Source organism: Melospiza georgiana, chromosome 1 (assembly GCF_028018845.1).
Source record: "Melospiza georgiana isolate bMelGeo1 chromosome 1, bMelGeo1.pri, whole genome shotgun sequence".
Taxonomy (NCBI): Eukaryota; Metazoa; Chordata; class Aves; order Passeriformes; family Passerellidae; genus Melospiza; species Melospiza georgiana.
The window spans coordinates 37,604,687-37,631,261 of NC_080430.1; the positions used below are offsets into that span (position 1 = coordinate 37,604,687).

Below are 26,575 nucleotides of genomic sequence, written 5' to 3' on the forward strand. Positions count from 1 at the left end.
AAAACCAAAAAATAAAAACATACTATTCTTACAGAGGTCACTTGTGTATTATGGAATGTTTCCTAACTCTGTCTTTTATATTAGTAAATTGAATTAAACGCTTTAATTCAAATATTGTGCTCAGGCTACTTATAAGCTGAATACTATGGTCTGATAGCAGTATCAGTTGTGAGGGAATTTGTCATGTCTCCTTCACATTGTCAAGCTAAAGGAATTGCTGATTAATTTAGGCTTGCTTGCTTTTTTTTTTTTTTTACTTAATTGGATGAAGGGAGAAAAAAATCCTGGTGTGGAATATACTTACCTGTAATAGCAATATGCAGTAGCGCAGCAACACCTTTGGCTGTCCTGGCTAATGTGTGTGTTGTTTTCAGGATGTTTTCTTTCTTCTTCCCCAGTGCCATCCATCTCTTCTCTAGGAATTCTTTTTCCCGCTGAACCACCACTCCAGTGAACTTTGGGAACCTCATTCCTTCCCAGCTGTAAAAATCTGCATTCTCCAAAAGGACTTAGCATACACTTTCACAATAGACTGGTCTTGTTGGTCTCCTCATTGCTTGGTTCTTCTCTTTTTTCCTGTAATCTGCCTTGATTAGTCTGGCAAAAAATTCTAGAATTTGCTCTTTGTCAGTTTTATTTTTGTGGGAGGAATCTATGTGAGAAAGCTGTTCAAGAAATAGAAGTGGAAGCTTTGCTACAATTGTTTCTGTAGCTGTCACACCGTGACAACCATCATGAATCTCCAGAAAGCATGTATCTGACCTACTTTCATGGTTGTCCAGCACAATAAACCTGTCTTCCATGTCTCTCTGCCATGTGGAATTTTTATCTTAGCAAATCAGGAATGCTTTTATTAAAGATTCATTTACTTTCTTAGAAGTACCAGGATTGTTGATATTGGCAAGATCACAAAATGGTGTGGGAGTGGGATTATCCACAAGGAATTCAAGTAAGTAATGAACCTTCTGCCTATGTGTCTCAGAGGATTTAGCGGTGTAGAATTTCGGGTACTGCAAGGACCTGACTCCAATCAGCACCAGCTTCTCTGCCAGTCCTCCAGGCAGAGCTTGTGGCTTCCCTCTGCCCCTGCACCTCCAGTTCTTCCACTGCAGCTCAGTGTGTCTCACGTCACTGTGCACCCCCAGTGCTGTTCCAGGCCTGGCGCCTGGTGCTGCAGAGCCTCTGAGCAAGGTGTTTCCTGACGGAGCCCTGGTGGCACAGAGGGACCTGTCTGAATTCACTACCTGCACATTGGCATGGCTCTACCTGGCATGGCAAACTGGTGCTGCTTTCTAAATATTGTAACTTGCTCTGGTTTGGGCAAATTGACAAGAATGAAAAGAAGCACTGCTGATGCCATTTCAGCCAAATTGCTAAGTGGTAGTTTAAAACCTGACCGTCTTGGAGCTTCTCTAGAAAAAAAACCCTTTTAGGTTAATACATTCAAAACAACATATTTTCCAAATCCTATTCTCAGGAACAACTAAGCCATTTTACCTAGAATTTTTTCCCAAGTGATTTCTGCTTCAGGCTTGGAAAATTTCAGTATGAACTGCTGCTTGCATAACATCCTCTCCCCCTAAACCAGCACGTGACGTACATGCACAGACACCATAACACAAAATCCTGACACCATGTGAGCAGCTAAGCTTGCCAGCCTATGCTTCATGTATCTACTAAGTATGAAAACACAGTGTTTATATTCAAATTGATTATGGGGTTTTTTGAGTATCTAGCATTTATGGATGAGAAAAATCAGAAAAAAATGCATGTGCTGTTGTATTCTGTTATGAGATTTCTGTTTCAGTTAATCTTTGTCAATTGCTGACAATTCATCACCAGGGCAAAGGAAGGTAGTTCAGCTGCAGTAGTACCCCACAGCCGCATTACAAGAGCAGCCCTTGGGAATTTCATTCTACTTCAACATCATTCCTTTACTGGGACTCTCTCTTTGCATTCCATACAGCCACACCTGACTAAACTATTTTGCACCTGCTTTCTCCTGCAGGATTTCAGCTAGGAAATTTTTGTTGTTTTTTTTTTTTTTTTTGGTCTCACTACTGCTCTCCATCACCTGTGTGTATTATAAGGATTTCTGCAGTTTGTGTTTCAATGTGTGCTGCTTTTTTGTCATGGCAGCTAGATAAAATGTTAAAGTCAAAGCCCTAACCTCCTCCAGCTGAAATTAATCCTAATACATCTTAATGAATCAAGTGCCTCTGATCAGCTGAGTTAGATCAATTACAACATATCTTTTGCAAAGGCTGATATTAAGCAGAGCCACTTAAAAACCCCTTATGACAGTTTAGATAGCTTATCCTTTCAGAGGTGGCTTGCAGCAGGCTACAACTCTCAATCTGCTGTAGGATCAGTTTATAGGAAAGTCTGTCTCTCTACAAGAGGTGAACATCAGACTCCTCTGAAGATGCTGCACCTCTCCAGCAGGGAAAGGTAAGGAGGTGCATGAGTAAAGCTGCTTGTGCAGATCCCTTTTCCTTTATTCTGCATAATTTGAATTTGAGACAGAGATGTCACAAGACTTTTCAGTGCTTTCGTTACAATGATGCATTCAAGCCTGAGAAAAATTTGGACTAATGTATACAAAACACCAGGTAAGCTATTTTTTGTCAGTCTTTTAAATAGTAACCCATTTTATGTTTAGTGTATATAAAAGCCCCTTTTATATTAGATTAGAGAAAGGAAATTGATAACTTTCAGCAAAATGTTAGTTTGATCTCAGCAAACTGAATTCTTAACACTCACTTATGTTATATGTTATATCACTTATGGAGATACAAACCCATGCATTTTACATGGGTTGTATCTCCATAAGTGGCTGTAAGTGCTAAGAAATCACATTTTCAAAGAACCAAAACAGTCCCATTAATTACAATGTGTAAATAACCAGGAGGATATACATAATAATTCATGTAGCAGGATAGGCTGTAACTCTTTAGTTGCAATAACTTTGCTTATAATTATTAAAAGGGCAGCCCTGATGTTAATTTTCTATGCTATGCATAAATTGCTGATGTTAATAGCTAAAAACCTTGTAAAAATATAAAAAAAGAAGCAGTTGCTTTGCTGATCTCTACTGAAATAAAAAGATTAGTCTGTATGTCCTTCTCTCCTTGTATTTCTCTCATCAGGAACAAAAACAGACTGGGAGGTTTTATTGCTGTCAGGTTAAAGGATAACAGTGAGATACTGACAGCACAATACAGCAAGCTAAGGCACTGCCAGCCTCACAGTGAAAGATAAAATTCAGCTTTCTAGCTCACTGTAGTTTCCCTGTGCCTATTTAGGGAGCCAAAACCCAACACAGTTTAATGTTCTGAGATGAAAATAGAAGCAGATCAAAAGAAATTAGATGTAGAAGAATGGGGAGTAAACCACAGCTTGAGATTATGCATGTTTTCAAGGGCAAAAAAATTGTATTTACTGTGTGTCATAACAAAGAGCTTCCTGGTCAGTGCTTAGTCTGCCATACACTGGCCTGTCTAAAAGGGACAGAATGATGCAGAGCATGAGGTTCATATGGCAGATGATACCATTATCTCAGTAAATCTCATATTTCTGGAAAACCTTTCTAACTATGACACTCGCAGCTGCTTGCTGTTAATAAGGTAAGGCAAGATTATTTTCTGTTGCTGCAGTTTGGCACTACAACCATCATTTTTTTGATTACCAAAGATGGAAGATGTTCCTGAGCTTGGAGGATGGAGGATCTGAACTGTATCTGAGCAGACAAGTCCCATATGCAGTTATCTCCCTTTGACACATGTTGTTCCTATCTCCACCCAGAGAGAGCTTCTTCCTCACTTCCCTTTGACACAGTCAGAACTTAGCTTGCACAATCTCCAGGCCTGAACTCCTTCCTCTCTTAGGTTTGGGGGTTTTATTATTTGCTACATACTTGTGGTCTTAGGAGATGGTGACTGTTGATGATGCTGAAACCAGTGCTGGAAAGATGCCTGCCTGTGGGTGATGGGATGAGGCAGAGAAGGACTGTGGGATGTAAAATGGAGGTCATGGTCTCCCTGAGTTTCTCATCAAAATATTATCAGCTAGTACATACAAACAAATTCTTGCTGAATGAGCACCAGCTTCCTTGCCTGTCTTTTCCTGCTTCCCTGATGTACTTATTTACTTATTGCTCATGTCTCAGGTGGTGTTTCCCTCTCAGTCCTCTCCTTTCCATGTGCCTGTGACACCAGGACATGGCTTCATTGCATGTCACCTTCAGCACAGTTCCTGCAGCAGCTGGAAAACTGGAATGCATCACACCCACATGCAGCAACCATGGCAGAGACTCTCAGCATGGCCAGGACTGTCCCTGAGCTGCAGGGTTCCTGATGCCACCAGCATGTGTCAAGGAGCCACCCAGGGTGGGCAGTGAGGCGTTGGCACTGGTCTGGTGCAGCGTGGCTGTGCTGTGCAGCTCATGCCCTGCTCACAGCTGCAGCCAGCCTCTGCTGGGGGTGCTGCCTTAGCATGTCCCAGGTCCACGTGGTCATCTTTGGCCAAAGCAGCAAAGATCAAATATCTTCTGTGAAAACCCGTACAAAGCCTTCCCTAAACTCATATAAGACCTCTGAAAAAGTCTTCACCTGAAAAAACAAACTCATTTGCTAACCCAGGAGCCATGCCCTATACCTTCCATTATTTTTTTATCAGAACTGATCCTCTCATTCTCTAAAACCATTCCACAGAGGGAATGGTGCAGAAGGAACAAGACATCTTCTCCCAAGTGAGTCAACTTGGGTGTGCATGTATAGCCTACTTACTGCATCCCCAGAAGCAGTGATGCAGCTTCAAGAAAGTCTAGTTATGATAGGTGTGGGAAGAGATAAAGGCAAACTTGTGAGTCACAGGAGAATGCCAGGGGCAGAGCCTGCATTCGGGACTCAGAATCCTGTACTCCCACCTGTAAACCTGATAATAGCTAAGAAAGAAGGAAGTGATTGATAATTAAAATAATTATGGAATAAATTAAGATAATTAGTCTCCTTATTTATCTCCTAAAGTGTTGTCCAAAACTGGAATCCCGGGATTCCAGGCCCTCTGGTTTTGTGCCACCCTCTAAAATAAGAGTCCTCATCATTAGGTCTTCTTGGGCAAGAGTTATAATTTGTGACACTGTCCACTTGTGCAGAGCTGCAGCTCCTCAGCTGAGAGGAAGCAGCAAAATGGGAAATGGGAGTAGTGAAACAACGACAAACCAGCTCTTTCTACACTCCAGATATTTTGCAGCTCTTCCTCATAGATAGGTCAGTCTCAGTGAGGCAGAAGTAGCAGTTTGCTATTCCCCAAGGGCCTGTGTGGGGCAGAGAGGCTGTGAAACAACGAGTGAGGATGGTGAGCCTGCAAGCCTTGGCACAGGAGGTGAGGGATGTGAGGGTTTGGGGACCCACAAAGAAAGCTGTGGCAGAAGGTAGAAGATGGGTGGTGATAACATAACTGTGCCTTCTGCGGTCCCAGTGAAATCCTGCCTCCCTCACCCCAGAGATCCCATCTGGGGTTGGTGTTGTACTCCTGGGGTTCCTCTGCATTTGTCAGCTGTACACAACACTGTTACAGTCAGTCCAAATGGATGTTTTTAGCCTGTCTTGTTTCTGCTTCTTGGCTGAGGGGTTGGCAGTGATGCCTGTGGTTGCCTGTCAAGTTCCTGGAAAATCCAGGATTTCCAGGTGGTCCCCCACACAGATATGTGGAAGGCTCATGACTGAGTTTGCACAAGTAGATGTGCTTAGGCCACTGAAACTTCATCTTACAGAAATAATATCTATGTCAGTGTTGCACCAAGGGCGCACCTGGAGAAAGGAGAAAGGAGGCCCTTTCTGTCCCATCCCTGCCAGCAGTGCCTGGGCCAGCCTCCCAGGGGTATTTCAGGCTTCCAGCACCAAATGACCTGCCCTACATGGCACAAGCAGTCAAAATGCACCCAGTGGAGTCCCAGAGGTCTGCAGGGATCTCCGCCATGAATTAAAGAATTAAGAGAGAACATAAAAATGCATTAGAGAAAGGAATAAACAAAAGAATTGTGAGGAGTCAAAGAGAAGGTAAGGGAAAAATAAGTGTTACATCCCGTGTTTGCGAGAAGAGATCCAGAGCTCTACTACCACAAAATAATACACTGTAAGCCTATGCAGTGACTGCTGATGGCTAAATAACTTCAACAAACATCTTCTGGACATCACACACACAGGTGAAATGGTGCAAAGGCAGGAGTGACTCCAGCCTTTAGCTTTCTCACTTGGTTTGGATTAAATCAAAACTCTGCAGTCAAGAAGAGCATCCTCTGGGTAAGAAGCACATAAAAACTGCTAAATGGTCCATCACTAAAAAGAAATTTGTGTGACTGGAGCAGCCATGGGTGGGTGTTGCAAATGACATTTTATCCATTTATTTTTCTGCATTTTTTCCTTTAGAAACTGGGTAATTGGGGTGTGAGGTTTACTACCAGAGCAAAAACCTGATGGGAAGGTCTGTGCCATTGGAATCACATGTGAGCACCATGGGAAGCTGACGAGATGCTAGAGGCAGCCTAATGAGCAAAACTTTACTATTGTTAATACTTCCAGTGATTCATAAATTATTGATAGCACTCCTGAATGCCTGCTGGCCAGGAGGGAGGCCACTTCACCCGCAAGGAATGCACTAATGAAAGGACACAATAGGATTTCATACTCAGTTCCCTGGAAGAGCAAGAGCTATGCTTTTCCTATTGGAATTGAATGGCAAGAGTAAAAACAGGTGCACTGGGAGCACTGGAAGAAAATCTCTCTTGAACTAAAGGAGGGAGACAAGGCTGGGTTGGGCATGCTGGATCTGACTGGGCTGTCAGACAGGGATGAGGGTTAAGGGTAGACTCGCAGAGCTCAGCTGTGGGCTGAGTGGTCCCTGTCAGGGCAGTAGCATACAGCATTAGGCTGCTATTAACTGAGTCATTCTTTAATTTATGGGAGCAAGATAGGCCCCAAAAGCCCCAAATGACAACTTGGTAATAACCAGGAGTCCGGCACGCCCTGAACTGTATTTTGATTTCCTCTTTTGTGACTCAGGAATGCAGCTGCCTCCTTTGCCTCCTTGGAATAATAGTAACAGACAGGCTCTTGCATTTAAGCCTGTCAGGTGTTCACGGTGAATTCAGGCAGGAGCAACAAATGTGAAATGCATGTCTGACCTGCAGGGAGCATGGGCTCTGGGCAGGGATCTGCTCGGGGCTATCAGCAGCCTGAGTGAGACCTGAGACCCACATGAGCTGGCACCTGTGTCTCACCTGGCTCCTGGCTTCCCTAATTTGATGCAGGCAAGTAGCATTCCTGAAGTCACCTGGCCACTCACCTGGGCTTGTGAGCTGAGCAGCACAGGCAGGATCATCTGCTCCCACCTGGGCTTCCTCAACTTGGGTTTCAGAGTCAGCTCCACTTGTGCAAACCCACTGATGTGCCCCAAAGGACAGAAACTGAAAACTGTGGTGAGGGTTTTTCAGACAATACTGTGAGTTTGAATCTAATTTAATATATTCATGTTTAATGACAAAAACCAAGCAACAGAGGGGTTACATGGTGCTCAGATTTATGCATGCATTATAATTAGAAAATTAGTACGTGCTGCACTTCTGAATTCAGCCAACAGAAGAAACCAGCTTGGATATATGCAACAATGACATGAGTCCACTCCTGTCTCAAAGCATAAGGGGTTTGTCTTTTTGCTCCTTAGTCTTGTTAAAATTTTAAATGTAATATTTTTCTTTTCACTACAGGAGTTTCAGACAAAGTAAAGCTTTTTTTTCATTTTGTTTTTAACAACATATTTGCACAAAGTTAGAATGTGAGCAATGATCAGTCTTAATGTTAAAAAAAAGAAAGGGGAAAACTTACCTATTCACAGAGTGGTTTCTTTCTAAGCAGCTTCTAGCAGGCAGCAGTTCTGCAAGTGTGGTGAAATTAATGTTTATAAATGTTACTATAGTAACTGTATCTGTAGCCACAAGCTGGTAGACTTACATTTCTGGTTATCTGGCGAGCATCAAGGTAGAATGGAAAAAAAGAGACATGGCAAGTAAGGCAGCCATTCTCTTGAGGATTCAAGAAGGAACTGCAGTAAAATTATTTGCTTCCTGACAACTTTCATCTTTGATTTTACTTTAATGGAAGTAATAAGTTTTGAGGCTTTTAAGGTTCCTAAAGAATAAGGTTGCTCACCTAGGCTGTGATCCTGCGAGCATTCACCTGTGCAGTTTCAGACATAAATGCCCACCGAGTGGCCTCGATGCACATCGGTGGAGTTTTTCATCTGTGCGAAAGCAGTAAATGTATTTTCAGTACCAAAACTGTAATTCATTACATGCAAGTGTGCAAACTTAATGCTGGTTTAAATATCACTATCTACCTGGTTAAAGGAGAACCTGGTGTTTGGGGAAAAAAAAAAACAAAAAAGGAAAAACATACAGGGGCATGTAAAGGTACGTAACTCCCAGGATAACTAGGAGTCGATGTTCAGGCGGGGATATTAAGTGGTTCATTGCAGCCAGCGTGTTGTTCCAGATGTGCTCTTTGCTCGTAACATTTGCTCTGCCGAGGAGGAGTCGTGGGAAAGCTGAAAGCGAAACTAAGCAAGAACGGTTTCATTTTCAAGTCCGAAAGAAGAAACCTAACAGGCATAAAGAAAATGCAAGCAAAGAGCTTCTTAGGGGCCGCTAATATACACCGGCTATTTGTTATTTTAAAACGTGACTCGGACACTTACAACAAAAATTTAAAAATAAAAGACGAAGATAATTCTCTCCTACATTACAGAGAAACTGGATTTTCGTATCACGTTTAATTTCCTATTAATCTTGAGGCTGCTGCCGCCAAGGGCAGCGGCTCCTCCACCTTAACCAGTCCGTCTTAAAGCGGCGGCGATGGCAGCAGCCATCTTACGGGTCGCTGTCACCGCTGCGGGAAGCCCGAAGCCCGCCCGGCTGCTCCCGCACTGCCCGGGTGCCCCGGCTCGGATGGCAGCGCTGACCCCATCCCCATCAACACCCTGCCCATTTTAAAACCTCACCTCAAAATAAAAATATAAATAAGCAAATAGAGAAAACCAACAGATCTCCCCGCTTCATTTAATGCTTCATTTTATTCCATTCTGGATTCCTGTAATTTCGTGAATATGCCAACTCGCTGTGTAACACCACGCTTGAAAATATCCCCAGGAGCTGCGAAGGGAAGAAGGACGCCGCAGGGTTTTGTCATCCACCCTTCCCCCCAAGTATTACTTCGCACAAACCTAGAGTTATTTTTGCTTTCCCCATGCAAGCTGCCAAGGCCCTGTGCCTGCAAAGCCCTCTCTGTGCGCTGGGACTTCCCTCCAAACTCACTCTGCTTCTCTGCTTTTTTGATAGTTTAGCTTCACACATCAAAGAACCGTAAATCCCACGCAAACGCCCAGCCTCAATGCCAACCCTTCAAACCGGGTGCCGTAGTACGGAATTGCCATTTGTGGTTTCTCACGGCTCAACCACGGTTTTACATACGTGCAGCGGGGCAGAACCGCCTCGCAGCCGGTGCACTTGCTGCCGTGCACGGAGTGCGCTCGCTCTCTGGAGCGGGGCCATTTCCTTAATTTAACTTTCAATTAAAGGGTAATCCCTTTAAGGTATAAACTGACCCGCTCTCAACACTTGTTTCTGGACACAACAAAAAACCAAGCCCCAGAACCGTGACACGAGAAGCTGATCTGAGAGTTTTTGAATTAGCCAGTGTTTGAAACTGACCCGTACTTTTACATTCAATTAGAAATGATCTGGGGAAGAAGACGGAACCCTTCAAGGGTGGCCGCGGACGACGCAGTGTGGGAAGGCAATGGTTAAGCCAAACAAAGTAGCGGCGCTCCGAGGGGCCACGGCGGCTGCGGCAGCACCGCGGGCTCGCCGGGGTTCGGGACCGTGCGACAGCCCCAGCGATGCCGCCTCTTTTCAGGGCAACTTTGCGCGCAGCCTCCGGGAGGGCCGGGATGGCTCGGTAGCGGCTCCGCACGCCGCGGGTGCCGCCGCCCTTCCCGCGGGGGCGCCGCCCGCCCGCGCAGCCCCCGCGCAGCGAGCAGGGAGGGCGGGCGGGAGGCGAGCGCGCCCTTGCGGTGCGCAGCGGCGGGAGGCGGGTGCCGGCCCCCACCCCCGCCGGCGGGGCAGGAGCCGCCCGCGGAGCGGCGGGTCCCTCCTCCCGCCCCCCCGGGAGCAGCCGCCGCCGGCGGAGCGGCGAAGGGGAGGGTCCAGGGCCGGGCGCTCCGCGCCGCGCCGGCGGGCCGGACGGACGGGCGGCTGCCGCCGCGCCGCGGGCATGGCGGAGCCTGGCGGCGGCGGGGCCGGGGCGGCGGGCGGCGGCGGGCCGCAGCAGGGCTCCCCGGCCGCCGCGGGGGTGGCCGCCGGGGGGCCGGTCCGCGGCGCCGCCGAGAACCCCGGCGGGGCTGGCTCGGCGCGCACCGCGGGGAAGAAGGCGCAGCTGCGCGCCGCGCCGCGGGCCAAGAAGCTGGAGAAGCTGGGCGTCTACTCCGCCTGCAAGGTACCCGGCCGGGCGGCCGAGGGAGCCCTCCCGCCCTCGGAGGGTGGGGATTGACGGGAGGGGAGGGGAGGGGAGGGAGGAGGTGGTGGGGAAGGGCCGTGCCCTGCCGGGGGCGGGGGCGGCCCGGCTGCCACCCGAGGAAGTGGTGGCTACGGCGGTGCCGGTGGATCCTGCTCCCCCCGGAGCTTTCCGGCCGGTGGCCGCAAAAATTAAACCCGTGCGCACCGAATACGGGACCGCGCGGGTAGCGCCGCCTCCGTCCCTCCTGCTGCCCGTCCCGCTGCCCGTCCCGCTGCCCGTCCCGCTGCCCGTCCCGCTGCCCGTCCCGCTGCCCGCCGCTCCGGCCGTCCCTCCGCGGGAGGCGGCGGCGGGCGGGGCGGCTCCCGGTGCCGGCGGTGAGCGCTGGGTGAGCGGCGCTGCTGCAGCGCTCTCCGCGTAAACATCCCGGGCGGGGAGCGCCGCTTCTCTGCTCCGCCCGCAGGTCCCGGCCCCGGGCGGGGGCTGCTCCAGCCCGCCCTGGCCGCGGTCTCGCAGCGCGGAGCTGTCGACACCGCTGAAGCCGCTGCTCCGGGCGGGGGCTGCCGCTGTCGCTGGCAGAGGGGCGAAGGGGCGCGGCCTCCGCGCTTGGGAAAGTTGTGTCCCCGGCGGTCACGTAGCGCCGGGTCGGTGTGTGGTGCCCCAGCGCACGGCGGGGTCCCCTGTCCGCCTGTACCTTGCCCCAGCGGGGCTCTCTGCTCCGTGTCTGCCGGCGCTCGCGTTCAGGAGTGCTGCTCCTGGTTTCCCATCACAAGCACTTTCTGTCCACCTGAGATTTTCTTCTTGGTGGGATAAGCAGGACTCGCCTGTTTATTATAGAGGGAGGGAGCTGGGTCAGAGCTGTCGCTCCCGCCTCTAGAGCTCAGGCCGCGGGCATTGTCGCCTGTGCTCAGAGCACGGGCCGCTGGCTGCGCTGCTGCTGTCAAGGCAATTTGTGGATGCACAGCGGGGCTGACATATTTAGATTGGCAGTGCTGATGTCAGATCCCCTAGTAACGCTTTCAGCTTTGAGAGTAGCTGTTTGTGAAAAAAGTGCATCTTATTTTCTCTGTTCTCCTACTTCGGCAGGTGTTAAGTGAAAGGCCAAGCTGACAAACGAGACGAGGCATCATTGCACCACGCTGGCTGGCCGCGCGAGGAGATTTAGCTGCAGGCAGAGGGCATGGCGCAGTGCTGCCATGGGAGGGCAAATTACGGCAGCCACACATTGCAATGCCTTAGCTGTTCCCACATGTGCAGGCACCCACACTTCAGCTTTGCAGCATGCGCGGGACAGTGTGAGATTACACCGGTGCCAATAAGGTTAAAGAGCAGCTGCTGTACTTGAACTTTGCAGCACTAACCGTGGGCAGAATGATATGGCTTGAAGCTTTCCCAGTGATAATTCCCCTTTGCACCCCCATATTTTAATGTTACCAACACTTGCTAATAAATGAAGCTGGTTGTGAAGTGGGTAAATTTTTCGTGGGCTGTTAAAGAAGTGTGTGTGTGTGTTTAAATTGTTTTTTTCTTCCTTGGTTGGTGCTTTTTTTTTAAGTTTTCCTCTGATGCACCTCCAGAAGATGTTTTTGAGGGTAAAAGCCTTCTCCTGTAGTGCTCTGCCCCGCAGAGGTTGCTGTGCTATAGAGAAACCTTGTCTCCTCTGAAACTCTTTGCTTTTTTGGGGGCTCACCAGCCTCTCTCTTGCAGGTGCTTTGTGGTAAGCACCATTTGGAGGGGAGGAGGGCACACTCTGGCCTGCTGGCAGCTCCTCTTTCCCTCTTGCAGGACTCTGGTGACAGGGTACAGAGCAGGAACAGCTCCTGTTGTCAGTGCTCTGCTGGGTGTCCTTGCTGGCCCTTGTCTGTGACAAATCTTGGATGTGTGTCTTGGTACTGATAAATGGAGCAGGACCCATGGTCAGGGCGTCTCCCTCCTGCCAGGATGTAGGCACAGTTCCAGCACTAAACACTGCACTGTGTTCAGGTTGAAATTGCTGTTTGACTTCTCTACAGCGGCATCTACATACTCATAGCAAAAACAAGTAAGCAGGCTGGAAGGTTCTTGCAAGCTTCTATGAGATAAGGTGGGAAGGATGGTGCACGGTGGAAGAACGTTTTATTTTTTCTCCAGAGCGCCTGGCAGGCACTTCAGAAGGACACATTTGGGCTTGTAACATTGCTGGAAACTGTAGCCTGGAGAAGCTGGTTTGCCAACTGTAGCAGTGCAGTATGTAACTTTAAACTTTTTCTTACTTTGGGTTGCAACTTCTCTCTCATTGATTTTGCATTTGTGTGTGTGAGTGCAAAAGAGTGAGAGGAGGCAAACACTCACACCATCTCCAAAGGGGACATCTGTTCTCATTCAACTAGTGACTGTACATGGATCTTATGTAAATCTACACGGAGCTGTGGAAGTTAGAGTGCTAAAATATGTAACAGCATCCTTAACGCCAGTCACCTTCTCCCACAGGAGTTTCATTGCAAAATTCAGCATGCAGAATTCATTGGGAGCTCAGCCTCAGGCATGTTTGGAGTAGCAGCCAGGGAGCACCTGTCTGCTAGGGATAAAGTCAGAACACAAGCAGGTGGAGAGGTCAGTGACCGTGCAGAGGGTGAGACTCAGAGCAGAAATGCTGAGCAAAGAGTAAAAGGCGCCGCTCTGGGGCAGGGTGCTTGGTCCTCAGGAAGGATCTCCTGGTCCCTCTCTACAACCCATCCCTTTTCATCATGGGAAACATGGATAAAGACTGCTGGTAAATACATATTTGGTGTGCGCGTATCCTGAACAGAATGAGCCTGAAATTTAGGGAGCTGAGACTATACAAATGTGGAGTTTGGGTTTTTTCCTGATAAAAGAACTGGACCAGAAGAGTTGTAGCTGTTGGGCTGCTCCACTTGACTTGTTCCTGTGTGAGAAAAGTCTGGGTGGAAGGCACAGAACAGGCTCTTCTTATAAAAAACCTTCTTAAAAGCCTGAGTCTGAAGGAGGAGGGTGGCATTCTGAACAAGATATATGAAAGGAGTTGGTACAGTTTTCATGACTTTTGGAGGTACACAGTAGTGCTGTGTGCTGTGAGGGGTTTTGTATTTGGCACTTGCTGTGTCTGTGTGTGTATGAATGGCTGCATACATCGTTTTGGTTTTGTCCACTGTGAAATTGAGCATTAGGCATGTGAGCTTGCAGCATTTTATATAAAAGCAGCACTGTGTGACTTACACACATAAATATATTCAATGAAGATGTAGGAGGAAGCCTCCTCTGCATTTTTTCCCCCCTATTGGTTTACAATATGTGAAAATACAACTCTCTCTCCTGTCTCACTGGGAGCTTTTTTTGTAAACAAGGTGAAATATGAACTATTTTAGTACACTAAGTTTTCTGTAAACTAGATTAGTTTTCATTATACATGTCTTACAGTAATGCCTTGGTGTTTACAGATATAATTAGAACCCAGTAGTCTAAAGCATGTGCACAAAGAATAATGCCTCCTTGAAGGAAACCTTTTTGCTTTAGATAAGCACAGTAGACAGAGTGAGAAGGGCTATGGTGAGATGACTTGGCCAAGGCCCTGCAGCAGGTGAGCAATGGGCAGATGTGGAAGTACAATCCCAGCCTCTCAGCCCCAGGCTCCAGACCAGCTGCTGATCCTTTCTGGAAGCATTTCTTCCCACTTCTCATTCTAGAGTGGCCTCTAGTTTTCCCACACATTAAAAAAAAAAAAAAAAAAAAAAAAGAGTTCATAAGGTAAACTTGTACCACCTTTTCCATAAGAAAATATTTTATTTCCTGATTTTTATAAGGCAGATTAAGAGGAGGCCAAATTGGCCACATTACTGCTGGGTTTTTTATACTGAGAGTACAGCTCCTTGAAGCTCAACTTGAAATGTGTTGTTTTCTGCAGAAGTGTTTAGGAGACAAAGAAGTCATCTAAAGCTTTCTTATCACTCTCATTGTGGAGTGAATCTGTTTTATAATGTCTTACAGGGCCAATTAAAGCATCTTCCTTTAAATAGGAAATTACCATTAACTTTACAAGCTAGGAACTTGTTGCTTATTATTAATAAAAGCTTTATATGGTAGCCTACTTCTCTTCTGTAATGATTTAAGGAAAGTACAGGGAATAAAATAATTGGATCAATCAATAAATTAAGAACGCGCCCTTTAAGCTGCCCATTAAACTCCTTGTTTTGTATTGTTTAAGTTAAATGGGTCAGCTAATTTCCTGATTCATATGAGTGGCTCTTTGAGTAGTGTCCAGCTGCCTGCTTCTTGGGTACTGGACATATGAGTAGGAAAAATATATTATTTAAATTCATCAGTGTGTTTATTATAATTTATGTGATACTCTTTGATAAAGTTATCATTTTGAGCTTGCTGCCAGCACGAAAAAGCTCATAGGGTATTTCACTCAGCTTTTGTGTTGGGAGGAAGATGTTTTCTAGAGTAATTATACTTGCTGGAAATAGAGAAGATCTGTAATGTTTGTGCATAATCTGTTGAGCCTGTTTTGCATCTCAATTACCAAACAGGGTGACCTGTATGATTTTTAGCTGGAAAGAAAAATCCTGCACAACAGCTGTTTGAAGCTCAGATTTGGAACTGTTGGGGTCTTTTGCCTTATAATTAAGTTAGCTTGAAGTTTGCACATTCACTATCCAAAAGGGGGAGGGATATTTTACTCAATAGGTTATTGTAACTTTCGTATTTATTCTTATTTGCAGAGCTGAAACTCACCTAAAAGGGGCTGAGATATGTACAATATTGTAACTTTCAGGTGCTTCCTTTTTTAATACAGTACTGACAATTTGTGTTAAAATGTGCTGTGTTTTTTCATGGTCTATTCCTATCAGTGCATTCTTATTCAATATTCTAAGGGAAATGATCACTTTAGTTTTCCTAGAGATATAGTTTTCACTGCCCAGAGCTACTGGACAGTTTGATTTCTCCCATTGTAACACTCCACCAAACATGGAAGGAGTTAAAAAGAAAATTGAAATTGTGTCACGCAGTGCAAAATGTACATAATTTCTGCTTTTTTTTTTTGCTTCTTTTGTGGTTGGCTTCTTTTGTTTGTTTGTTTGCAGGGGGTGGGGGGAAGGCAATAGCATGTAGTTGTTGTGTTTTATTTTATTGCACTCCTCCAATTTAATTAAAAACCACCAATGAAGGTGTGGTGTTCATGATCCCTGCAAAGATGATGGTCATTATTTTTCAGGCCTCATTAGGGCACAAGTTCTACAGGGGATTTATCAGAGCTCTGCAAATGTCCCAGAAAACAGGGCTTCAAGGAGTGGATGTGCTACTTCAAAAACTTTTCCTTCCTTCCCTCAAAACTGTTTTGATCTTACATTAAGTTTTTGCAGAGGTGAAGTCATACTTTATTTTCTAATGAAAAGCATATGAGTGACATTAAAAAAAAAAAAAAGGAAGAAAGGAAAAAGCTGAAGATAGTCAAAGAAAGGATTGAATGAGCAAAATGCTGTGGAACATTTAAAACAACTCAGCAATTTAAGCCACTGAGGAATACACATTGCATATTCACTGCAAAATACTTGCACTGTCAACATCTACAATAAATGCTAAGTTTTAAAGAGGACCTTTTTAGGTTCTGTTTTGCCTTGGTTAACAGAACATTAATGCTGATTCTGGTATTTTATTGAGATTAACCAAAAAACCCCACCCTAGTGGTTGATTGGTTAAAGTCTCAAGAATAATTCGAACAATACCAATTAACAGCTGTTGCAAAAAGATCTGGAGGGGAAATACCAGCAAGAGCAGAAAAAAATTTGTCATCGAGCATGCTGGTTTTGTTCTTCTGTGGGTGGGTTGATATTTATTTTTGTCAGTTTAACTGAGCTGTTATCACGATTCGTGCATCTGTTTGCATCTTTGCTGTTAATTATGGTGTGGCCCTAAAGTTTTCATAGTTACTCACTGTTTATGGTTTTTTGGCTTGATAGTAAACATTGTTTGGTGAGCTTCTGTGACATACTGCTTCCACTCAGAGGAAAAAATAATCTCAAAAAGCTTGTGCCTATTTTTAAGAGGGAGTTCTGGATATGCTTCATTGTGGCATGATTTAAGGCAATAAATAATAAGCATGGTGATATGTCAGTAATTTACAGTGCTGAACATTTGTCCAGACAGCTGCATGGAAAGGGTCAAATCTTGCTTCCCTAAAACAATATTCAATCTTTTTTTTTGTTTGACAACGCCTTCAAAATTGTTCCTTGCATTTTCTTTGTCAATAATCTCATTTTCAGACTTTTTTTGTTGACAGTTTCTGTAGCCTTATGTTAAATGCAAAAACTTTCATGGGAACATTGCCTTTCTCACAAAACAAATGTGCACAGTTTATTTGGCATTGGTTTTGCATTGGGAAGCTAATTGAAAATAAGGGGTTTGTGTCATCTCCCAGATGTCCAGAGTCCTTGCAGTGGGGCAGTCTGTGCTTCACAGGTATCCCCCAATCTCTGATCCCTCAAGTCCATTTAGCTTGGAGGGCCTGCAGGGCTGGATGCAAACACAACTGGCTCAATGCCTGTGAAACTGCAAGAGACGGCTTCTGCCATAAAATTACACTTCAGTTCTCTGCCAATCACATTACTCACAGAAAACACGATAGGAAAAGAACATAAACTTCACCATAAATCTTCTCAGATTGCGTTTTATGAGACTTAGAAAAAAAAATTTGTTTTCATCTTCCCCTCATTTCATCCTGAAGCCTCGCTGATTTCACTTTATAAATGCACGGGTTGGCAGGCGATGTGCACCCACTCAGGGAGTTTGGAGAGCCAGGAGGTTCAGGCCACGCAGGCTGTCCCTTTTTCAAGGGAAATAATGCAGAGATGGTTTTGCTGGGCACTTGCAGGTGGATCTCTGAGTCACCCCGGTGCCTGCAGAAAACTCACAGCCCTTGGTGCCAGCCAGACTGCCCCAGGACAGGCCGTGGCACCCAGGGCCAGGAGCCCAGCTGGGCAAATGCTTAAGCCTCAGAGATGGTAAAAACATCATGTGGTGCTCAGCAAACTGCAGGCAGCAGTTTTCTTGGTTCTCAGGTTACTGAATATTGAAATGAGTTTAAAAGAACAATTTACCAGCCATTTACAAAGCTGTCAGTGCTAGGAGCTGTCAAGCTGTGATCCTTTCTGCTTCTCCTGCTTTCTTCTTCCTTAGGTAGGATGGGATTTGGAAACTTAAAAGGAAAATGAAATAGGTTCCTGAAATAGATCACACTAAATGCATGCAGAATCAGTTTTGAAAAATGATACATTAGTGCTGCATATATTACCATCACAATTTTTCCTACTAAGATTGTTTCAGCCATAAATATTATGCAGCAATTGGCATACTTTCCTCACTGAGGTCTCGGCAGTGCAATTTCGTGAGTATCTTTTTACAACCCAGTGCACAGATATCTCTGAAGAGTAGAAAAGCAGGCTTTCTTTCCAATTAGATCTTCAAGTAGGAGTACTAATGATGTTAGAATAACCAAGTTCTTTTGGGTGTGCAAGAAGAAAATCCCCTCCTGTGAAGCTGCTCTTTAGATAACTGGAATTGGTACTTTGATCTTCTGAATGATTTGAGACACGATTACCGAAGTCACAACCTCTCCCTTCGTGGTCTTCCCTTTGAGCTGCATTCTCTTAGTGGTTGTTTCACACTCAATGAGCGTAAGCAAACTTCCTAGGGAAAGCAGCAGGTTGCAGCGGAAGTGTCACTGTCTTTGGCATCTGTTGCTTCAGTAGCCAAGCATTCCTTACCTTAAACAGCCTTCTCCAATAGTGCATTTATTGCTTGGCTATTTCAGCATTAGTTAGCCCTGCCTGGGTTGACATGGGCTTGGTTTCAGCTGTGTGAGATTCCCTGGTGCCAGTGCAGCTGATGAGGCAGTGACAAACGTGCTGCCTGTTGGGTGACCTGTTTATGTTTAAATAATTAAATCTGTCTCGGTGGCAGTGATATAAACGAGAGCAAGCTCCTGGTACTAAGCGATTTCAGCTTTTATTATATGAAAAATAAAGGCCTAAAGCAAGAGGGCCCGCGGGCCGAGCAGGAGCGGTCCCGTCGAGGATGCTGCAGCGCTGGCGCTGGGTTCTGTCTTGAGCAGCGATGTCCCCAATGTCCCAGGTGGAGCGGCACTGGGTCACAAGCCCCTTTTTATCCTGTTTTATGTCGCTTTGGATCGGTTTCTTTTTGGATTCTTCATTTGCATGAAGGTTTAAGGCGCTTGATTGGCCCATTACAGTTCTGTGCAGGCTGGCTCATTTTGCTTGGGGGTGGTGCGCTTTCCTTCAGTGTATGATGGTACGTTGTGCCCTATTTCTTAAAAGTACTCTTTTAACCCCTTTTACAATATAATAACCAAACTAACAGAACATGCTAATGATCTATCAATGATTTTACAGCAGTTTCTAACCTATCTTTAACAGCAGGATCTGCAAATGTTAGTTTACTAGTAAATATTCGAATACTTTTTTCAGTGGAGTGAGGGCTGTCTGTAAAGGAGCTGGGCAGGGTTGGTTATGTATTCTGTGTTAATTGCTCTGTTTGGGGTACTATTCTGTTTCTGATAATTTCCAGAAAAGAAGGAAATAAGTAATGTGGTAGATAAAAAAAAAAAATTATTGCTTTTGAAATAACACAGTTCCAGCAAGTTCCTGTGTTCTGTGGCATTGATCGATATCCCTTTGCTTTGATTTCAGGCCGAGGAGTCCTGTAAATGCAATGGCTGGAAGAACCCGAACCCGCCTCCCACGCCGCCGCGGGCCGAGCTGCAGCAGGCAGCAGTGAGCCTGGCCGAGCCCTGCCGCAGCTGCAGCCACGCGCTGGGTGAGCTGCTTCTTCTTCTTCTTCTTCTTCTTCTTCTTCTTCTTCTTCTTCTTCTCCTTCTTCTTCTTCTTCTTCTTCTTCCTCCTCCTCCTCCTCTTCCTCCTCTTCCCGCGCTCCAGGCACCTGAGCCCCAACATTTCATGTCAAGGCCTAGAAATGGGAGTTACAATTAAGCGTAAATGTCAATAGCTTCGATTGGAATATGTTCGATGTTTTAAAAATATGGTTAATGTGGAAATAATCCTAAAGTTAGTTTTAAAGAAATACAGCTAAGTTGCAACTCCTAACCTTCAAAAGTTGTTGAAGTGTAAAAGCACCATTAAGCTACCTGCCACAGTTTTAATACTTTGTGTTACATATGCCTTAACCTTACACAGCTCTATCTGCCTTTGTTACAAGGTGAATGACTCTCTCCTGTAGGCTGTATTATGTTTCCCTACTTTAGAACAAAGTATGAAATATTCTTGAGCATCACTAAAACAGGTAATCCTACCTGCAAAAAGAGCTGTGTCTTTTCTGAGTCACAGAAAATAAAACTAGGTTTGTACATCTTAGCCTGGTCTGAGCTATTGTGCAGACAGCTTGCATGTCTTGGAAGTAACTGCTCAAAGTCTACTGTTAAGTGCTGTTGTGGTTTTTGATTTTGTTTTTCAGACTTAGAATAAATAACAATTTGTTACCCACATAGCCTGAAAAACAGTGCTGAATCACTGTATTATTATTTTAAGAATTTATACTTATCCAAAATAAAAGCTGACGGCTGTTTCTGCATATATCAGAATCACAGTTTGAGTTGGGAGGGACCTTTTAATGATCATGTAGTCCAGCCCCCCTAGAGTCAGCAGGGATACTTTCTGTTAGATCACATTGCTCTGAGCCCCAGCCAGCTCTGACTTGGATGTTTCCAGGAATGGGGCATCCATCACCTCTCTGGGCAACTTGTTCTGGTATTCCACGACCCTCAAAGTAAAAAAAAACCTTTTTCTGAAATCTAATCTGAACCACTCTAAAGCCACCACCCCTTGTTCTGTCACTACATGTCCTTGGAAAAGACCCCCTTTGGCTTTCTTGGGGCCACCTCTGAGTCCTGGAAGGCTGCCTTAAGATCTCCCTGGAGCCTTCTCCAGTCTGAACAACCCCACACTCTCAGCCTGACTTCATAGGAGAGGTGCTCCAGCCCTCAGATCACCTTCATTGCCCTCCTCTCAGCTTGCTCCGTCATAGATCCACATCCTTCTTAGCAAACACAGAATAAAAATTCAGCTAAAATAAAATTCAGAACTTTCAGAACTAATTTAAAAGAACCACTTAATATTTAATTTTTGTTGCTGCCCAAAACTTAGGACAATGAAATGGAAAAAAAAAAAAAAAAGATAAATTTAAAACCTTTACAATAGACAATTGATTATTTTACTTTAGAAAAAGATATTGCACTTTGAATTGAATACTTTTACCTTTTTTTGCATGGGATTTATTTCTGTTTTTTCCCTCCTCTTTTTATGGTCTCATTACATGTCATTTATTTCTAGGCTTTTCAGCAGGATTTTTTCCTGGTATTCCAAATCTCTGGGTTTGCTTTCAGGAGAAGATTAACAAATGCATAGTATCACAGAAAATTCAGTCACTTTAGCCAAGTTAGTTTCAATTTTTCATCACAGGGCTTCTCTGTGCTGCTTGTGTTTGTGCAATTAGGGTGGCTTATGTTACCTGTCCCTTTCAATCCTGGCCTTTGAAGAAAGACCTATTTCTTTCTTTTTTTTCTTTTTTAAGTTGCAAGATGTGCCTGTCAGTTCTCTGCTTTTCAGCAGAATTTATGGATGCTGTGTATTTTGTAGAAAAAACTCAGCTCTTCTAAAAGCTGGGCCTAGTTTTGGTGTATTAAATATTATTAAATCATTCTTTAGCCAGGGAACCAGGGAAAACCAGAACTGTAAAACCAGCAAAAGTACTCTATGAAGAAACTGTACTTTTATTTACTGTTAATTGGGTTTTTTTAGAAAATACTTCTTCTGACTGCAGCTAATGAGGAAGATGTTTCATTTAAAATAACTCAAATGAGTTGCTGTGTGCTTCCTCATACTACTGGAAAAATATGTCTTTCAGCTGTGTTTTCCAAGATAATTTTCCTTTTCATCTCTTATAAATTAGTGTGTTAATGTGAAAGAATACTTTCAGCTATTCTGCTGAATACCTTTAAAACCAGATTTACCACAAGGTGTGTGGGTTTCACATTAGCTGTGCTGCTTTTCTTTCTCAGAAAGCCATTGAAGTAGCAATGTGGATATGTGCTGCTTAAAGCTGTACATGATGTAAAAATGTAGGATTTCTTTTTTTTTTTTCTTTTTTTTTTTTCTTTTTTTTTTTTTTCTTTTCTGAATTTATTTATTTCATCCAGAGGTAATCCTACATACTATCTTGCTTGAGATGTCTCTTTTTGGGGGTGTTGTTTTATCTTCAAGCCAGTGCAGCTTTTGGTGCATAAATCTATTTGATTGTGTGTATTATTGTCTACTTATCTACAACATAATAGATTCATCCTTTTGGTGCTCAGCCCCACAGTTTGGCTCAATGTGGTTGTTTTAATGAATATTTCTTTTATTTGGAGGATATATTTTCTGGCACTGTGGCTGGATTAGATGCTGGGACAAGTCACTGTCCACCAGCCACAAGACCAGGTGTTGCATGGTCAGAGACTCTTTTCTATTTTATTATTTCTCCTGTTTTGCAGGGTGCATTTTTAAATTGATAAATGCTGTTAGTCTTGAATCACTTTTAAAACTAGATAATTAATGTGCTAATACACCTTATATGCATTCAGTCTCTTTTTTTCCCCTATCACTGTCTTTGGTTCCTGCTGTTGTTGGTTTCTCTGGGTCTGTATTGAAGGCACTTGAGACAGTAGTTCATGTTTGGACTCAAGTGTTTATTATTTCTTATCAGTAAAACAGTCTCACTACTGTGAGATCGGCAGCTTTTCATTAGAAGGCACAAAATGGCCAACAATCTCTTGTTCCAAAGTCTTTTAAGACTAAACTGACACCTAGATTACTTTCCCTTTTAACCCAATAACTGATCCCAAAGAGCCTGCAAAACAGACTTTTCTGCCCAATAACAAAATGCCACCCAAACCCATGAAGAAGAAAGAAGAAGCATGAAGAAGAAACCTAGGACGACACGCTGTGCCTTCCATCTTGCTTCCGTCCACAACATACTAAAAATCCCAAAACCTACATTTCTCACCAAGTGATACACCTACGCTACTCTCTATAATCTGTTTCACACTTTTGTGGATTCCAGTCTATCTTGAAGTCTAGGAAACTTTCTCCATGAATGAGGGTCAAAGTCAGTGCTCCCCTGGGGATCATGGCACCCCAGAGCAGACAGAGAAATATTCCCACTTCCCTGGGTTTCCACGTGCTGTGCACCTTCACACAGCATATTTGGGTATTTCTTGGTTGTAGTGTTTTGAGATAGGCTGGACACATTCCTTGTTAATCTGTGTTTTCACTGTTCCTAATTTGTGCACTCCAGTGCTTGCTTGCTGAAGTTGCAGGTCTTCCTGTCACTGAGCCTGGTTCTTTCTGCTTGCTTTTCTGTGCATGCCCTAGCAACCGATACATGAGATATTTAATTTTTTTTTCAGGCAGAGCAGCAACTGAGGAAAGGTGTACCAGTTGGGCAGTGCATGTGATTGGGACTTGTAACTCTAGTCAAGAGTGATGCAGTATTTGATATCGGTGTACCAAAGCTTTAATTTTAATAAACCACTTACTAACAGCCACAGAGTTTGGGAATGGGCAGTGAACATCTGAATAAAGATAGTTTGTTGGCCTGGTGTATAAACATTGGTGTCCCTTTGGCAAACACATGCTGGTAATACACTTAACTTTTGGATTCACAGCATAGGTAATAATTCTCTAGTTTAATAAAATGTTTAAACACCACTAAGTAGTCAAGGTTCAGTATTGTTATGGAAACTGCATAGAAATGGCTTCTTATGCTGATGTTTTATTCATTTGTTGAAGGCAAGGTTTCTTTGGTATGTTATCAGTTTCTAATGCAAAGCTCCTCTAGAAGGATATTTATTACTTGCAAATGATCAAGACAGACTGCTGGGGGTATTAAACCTTCATACCTGTCTTAAAGACAGAAGTTAAATGATTTTATTCTGCCCAGAATATTTATCCTCAAAGGAAGCTTATGATGGCCATGTGCCTGAGACACTATATTATAAATTTTCATTTAAGTGGAAACAGTTGCTGTCATATTTTTAAGGTTCTGCATTACAGTGTACTTTGTACTTGAAGCCAAATAAAAGTATTGAATTTAAACGTTTTGGTATCACACTAAACTTCTCAAAACAAACCATCTGCATGACCAATAAATGCGATCATTTACAAGTCAAGTGTTATTTTTTCCTCACCAGCTCCCCAACTAAAGAGTCAGATTTTCATTGAAAAAATATGTTAATCTTAAGAAGTAAATATATAGAAAAATTTATTAAAATATAAAAAGCTAATATACCTGAAATTAAAAGTCTTTTTCTCTTTCTGTGTAAGGATATTTTCTTGTACTTTCAGAGGAAAGGATAAGCATACCATCTACATTGGCCTGGAGTCAGCTAAAATCATTGCTTTTTGTAATGCAAATGTCTTCTTTCTGGGAGTTGACTTTTTGTTTTACACTGCCTTCCTTCTTCCCAGGGCCAGTTCTTCAAACGAGCTCGAAATGAATGTCCCATTTTACAGGGAAAACCTCAAGCTTTTGAACATTACAGATGTGGAACTGTATTTACCTTTGGAGATGATAAAAGGGAGTTTGTCACTTGGAAATGAACAAATGAGCACGTACAGTCTGCAAAATCTCTGTTAATATAGTGTGCACAAAGTACAGTTTGATCTCACATGATATGAAAGCAAGGGACTTAGCCAATAATGCCCAGTTTAAAACAAAAAGGCATTTTTTGGAACTGGATTTTTTTCATTCTTCCTGAAATAAGGCGCTGCTTACATCTGGATTACATAATTTATGGAAATTTTGGATTTATTTTCTTAAGTCAAGAAACCTTGTGTCAAATGCATAGCTCTAGGACAAAAATGTATGTAGTTATATAGTGCAACATATTCATACAAGCAGGACTTGTGTAGTCAGCCTCAAGTGTTAACAGATGATGTGATTCCAAGCAGCTGCCATTCCTCTGCTGTGGAAATTGCCACCCCTGGTCAACCTTTACAAACTGCTGTGATGTGACACAGGTTTCAGTTACCTCTGATAAGATGTGTTCTGTTTAAGTGGGTTATTACAGGGTCAGTGCCTTTACAGTTAAGGCTTAGGTGGAGATCTCCTGGGGTACAGTTGTGCTATGGGCCCTCGCAGTAGCCTTTTACAAGTCTGGGTTTTTATTCTGTTTAGCTGCTCATGTTTCTCACCTGGAGAATGTGTCTGAAGAAGAAATGAACAGGCTCCTGGGGATTGTATTGGATGTGGAATATCTGTTCACCTGTGTCCACAAAGAAGAAGATGCAGACACCAAGCAAGTTTATTTCTACCTGTTCAAAGTAAGCTGAACTTGTGGAGTATCTTCTCAGATTTTTCACTTTCTCACATATAAGCCAATTTCATTGCCATTCAGGCATGGATTGACTTTATCTGCTGAGACAGTTTTTCTCTAGGATGATTCTCTACTGAGTAACTGTGGGCTGGATGTTCTGGTACTGGCAATGTACTGATTCTTACTCCAAAAAGCCATCCAGATGATTGAGGAACTGACCCTGAGTCCCATGTATAAATTGCAGCCTCCTTCCCCGACACACCAGGAAGAGTCAGTAGGCATGAATGGTAACTTGGCTGCCTTCATTTCCTCAGAGGAGCCTTTTGTACACTTTTCAAAGAAGGTGATTTCTTCACTAAACAGCGAAGTTTAGTAATTACAAATTCAGGTGATTAAACAAGCAGATATATATATATATAGCCGGGAGAATTCCAACACTGCTCACAGTGTGTTGTGCCCTTGTGACTTCCATTGACTCTCTGTATGAAAATACACTAACTTTTAAAAATTTGTGTGTTTGTAACAGCTTTTGAGGAAGTGCATTTTGCAGATGGGAAAACCTGTAGTAGAAGGATCTTTGGAAAGTCCCCCATTTGAGAAACCTAGCATTGAACAGGTAAAGAGTCAAAATGTGGGTTTTGTTGGGTTTTTTTGTTGTTGTTTATTTACGTATTTTAAAATCTTATTTTGGTAGGGGCTTGGAGGCTTTGCTTGTTTTGAGATTTTTTTGTGGTTTGTTTTTCTTTTTCTAAATGTAAGCACTGGTTTTGAAAACATGGCATTTTTTAAGCACTTTGCAGATGTTTCTGTGTTCTGCTCAGGACCAAATAGGGGGCTATAGGAGATTGCTCTTGGTTCTCCTTTTAGTGTTTGTACAATAGTTACATTATTTGTATTCTATTTCTCGTCATTGGTCTTAGGCTTTAATGAAAGTGACTTTTTTTTGTGGGTTTAGAGAATTAACTTGAAATGCTACTTTTGTGTGGGCAGTTCTAATCTTTCTTTGTTTCAAGTGATGAAAAATGCTGTTGAAGTTTTGAAATCCAATATTAAAATGAGGCTTGCCTTCTGTATATCAAGAAAAATGTTGCAGTCCAATTCAGTGAGATCATAGCTTTCTCTTTCAAAGGGTACACAGGAAAAAAACAAAGCTGAAACCAAAGAATAATTGAGGCTTTTGTGACTCTCTGTAGATAAAGAACATATGACAAACTCAGTTTTTGGTTAAGCAAGCTCCTAAGAATGCACTCCTGGCAGAGAAGTGGGCCCATGAACTCCAGTGAGACTCCAGTGCAGAGGCTCACATACCTCGCTGAAACAGGAGCTCCATGTTTTCCCATCCCTGGATGAATGGGTGTTCTATTGTTAAGCAGGATAATTTAAATGTGAAGACTCTTACTTGTAGCAATTATTTCTTTGCAGCTCTCACTTATCATGTAGGAAGATCAAACCACTTTATTGCAGAATTTCTGAGAAGTCTTCACTCTAATTTCTCCTTTAGTTTGACTATAAACAAAAAATGTGTATGTAATCCCCCATGACTCCTAATCCTTAAAATACACTATTAAAAGGTTTTGTACAATGCAATTTTTTGTCAATTTCGTCATAATGTTCAAGTTGCTTA

At 43.6% G+C, this 26,575-nt stretch overlaps 1 protein-coding gene across 1 annotated transcript in view; it reads left to right on the forward strand.

Annotated features, from left to right (window-relative positions):
- The first annotated feature begins 10,328 nt into the window (after positions 1–10,328).
- Positions 10,329–26,575, forward strand: part of KAT2B (lysine acetyltransferase 2B) — a 40,473-nt gene continuing 24,226 nt past the window's right edge. The window contains exons 1-4 of the mRNA XM_058030488.1: positions 10,329–10,550; positions 19,274–19,400; positions 24,813–24,958; positions 25,478–25,567. Of these exons, the coding sequence (XP_057886471.1) occupies positions 10,329–10,550; positions 19,274–19,400; positions 24,813–24,958; positions 25,478–25,567 (585 nt within the window). The remainder of the gene's footprint in view (positions 10,551–19,273; positions 19,401–24,812; positions 24,959–25,477; positions 25,568–26,575) is intronic.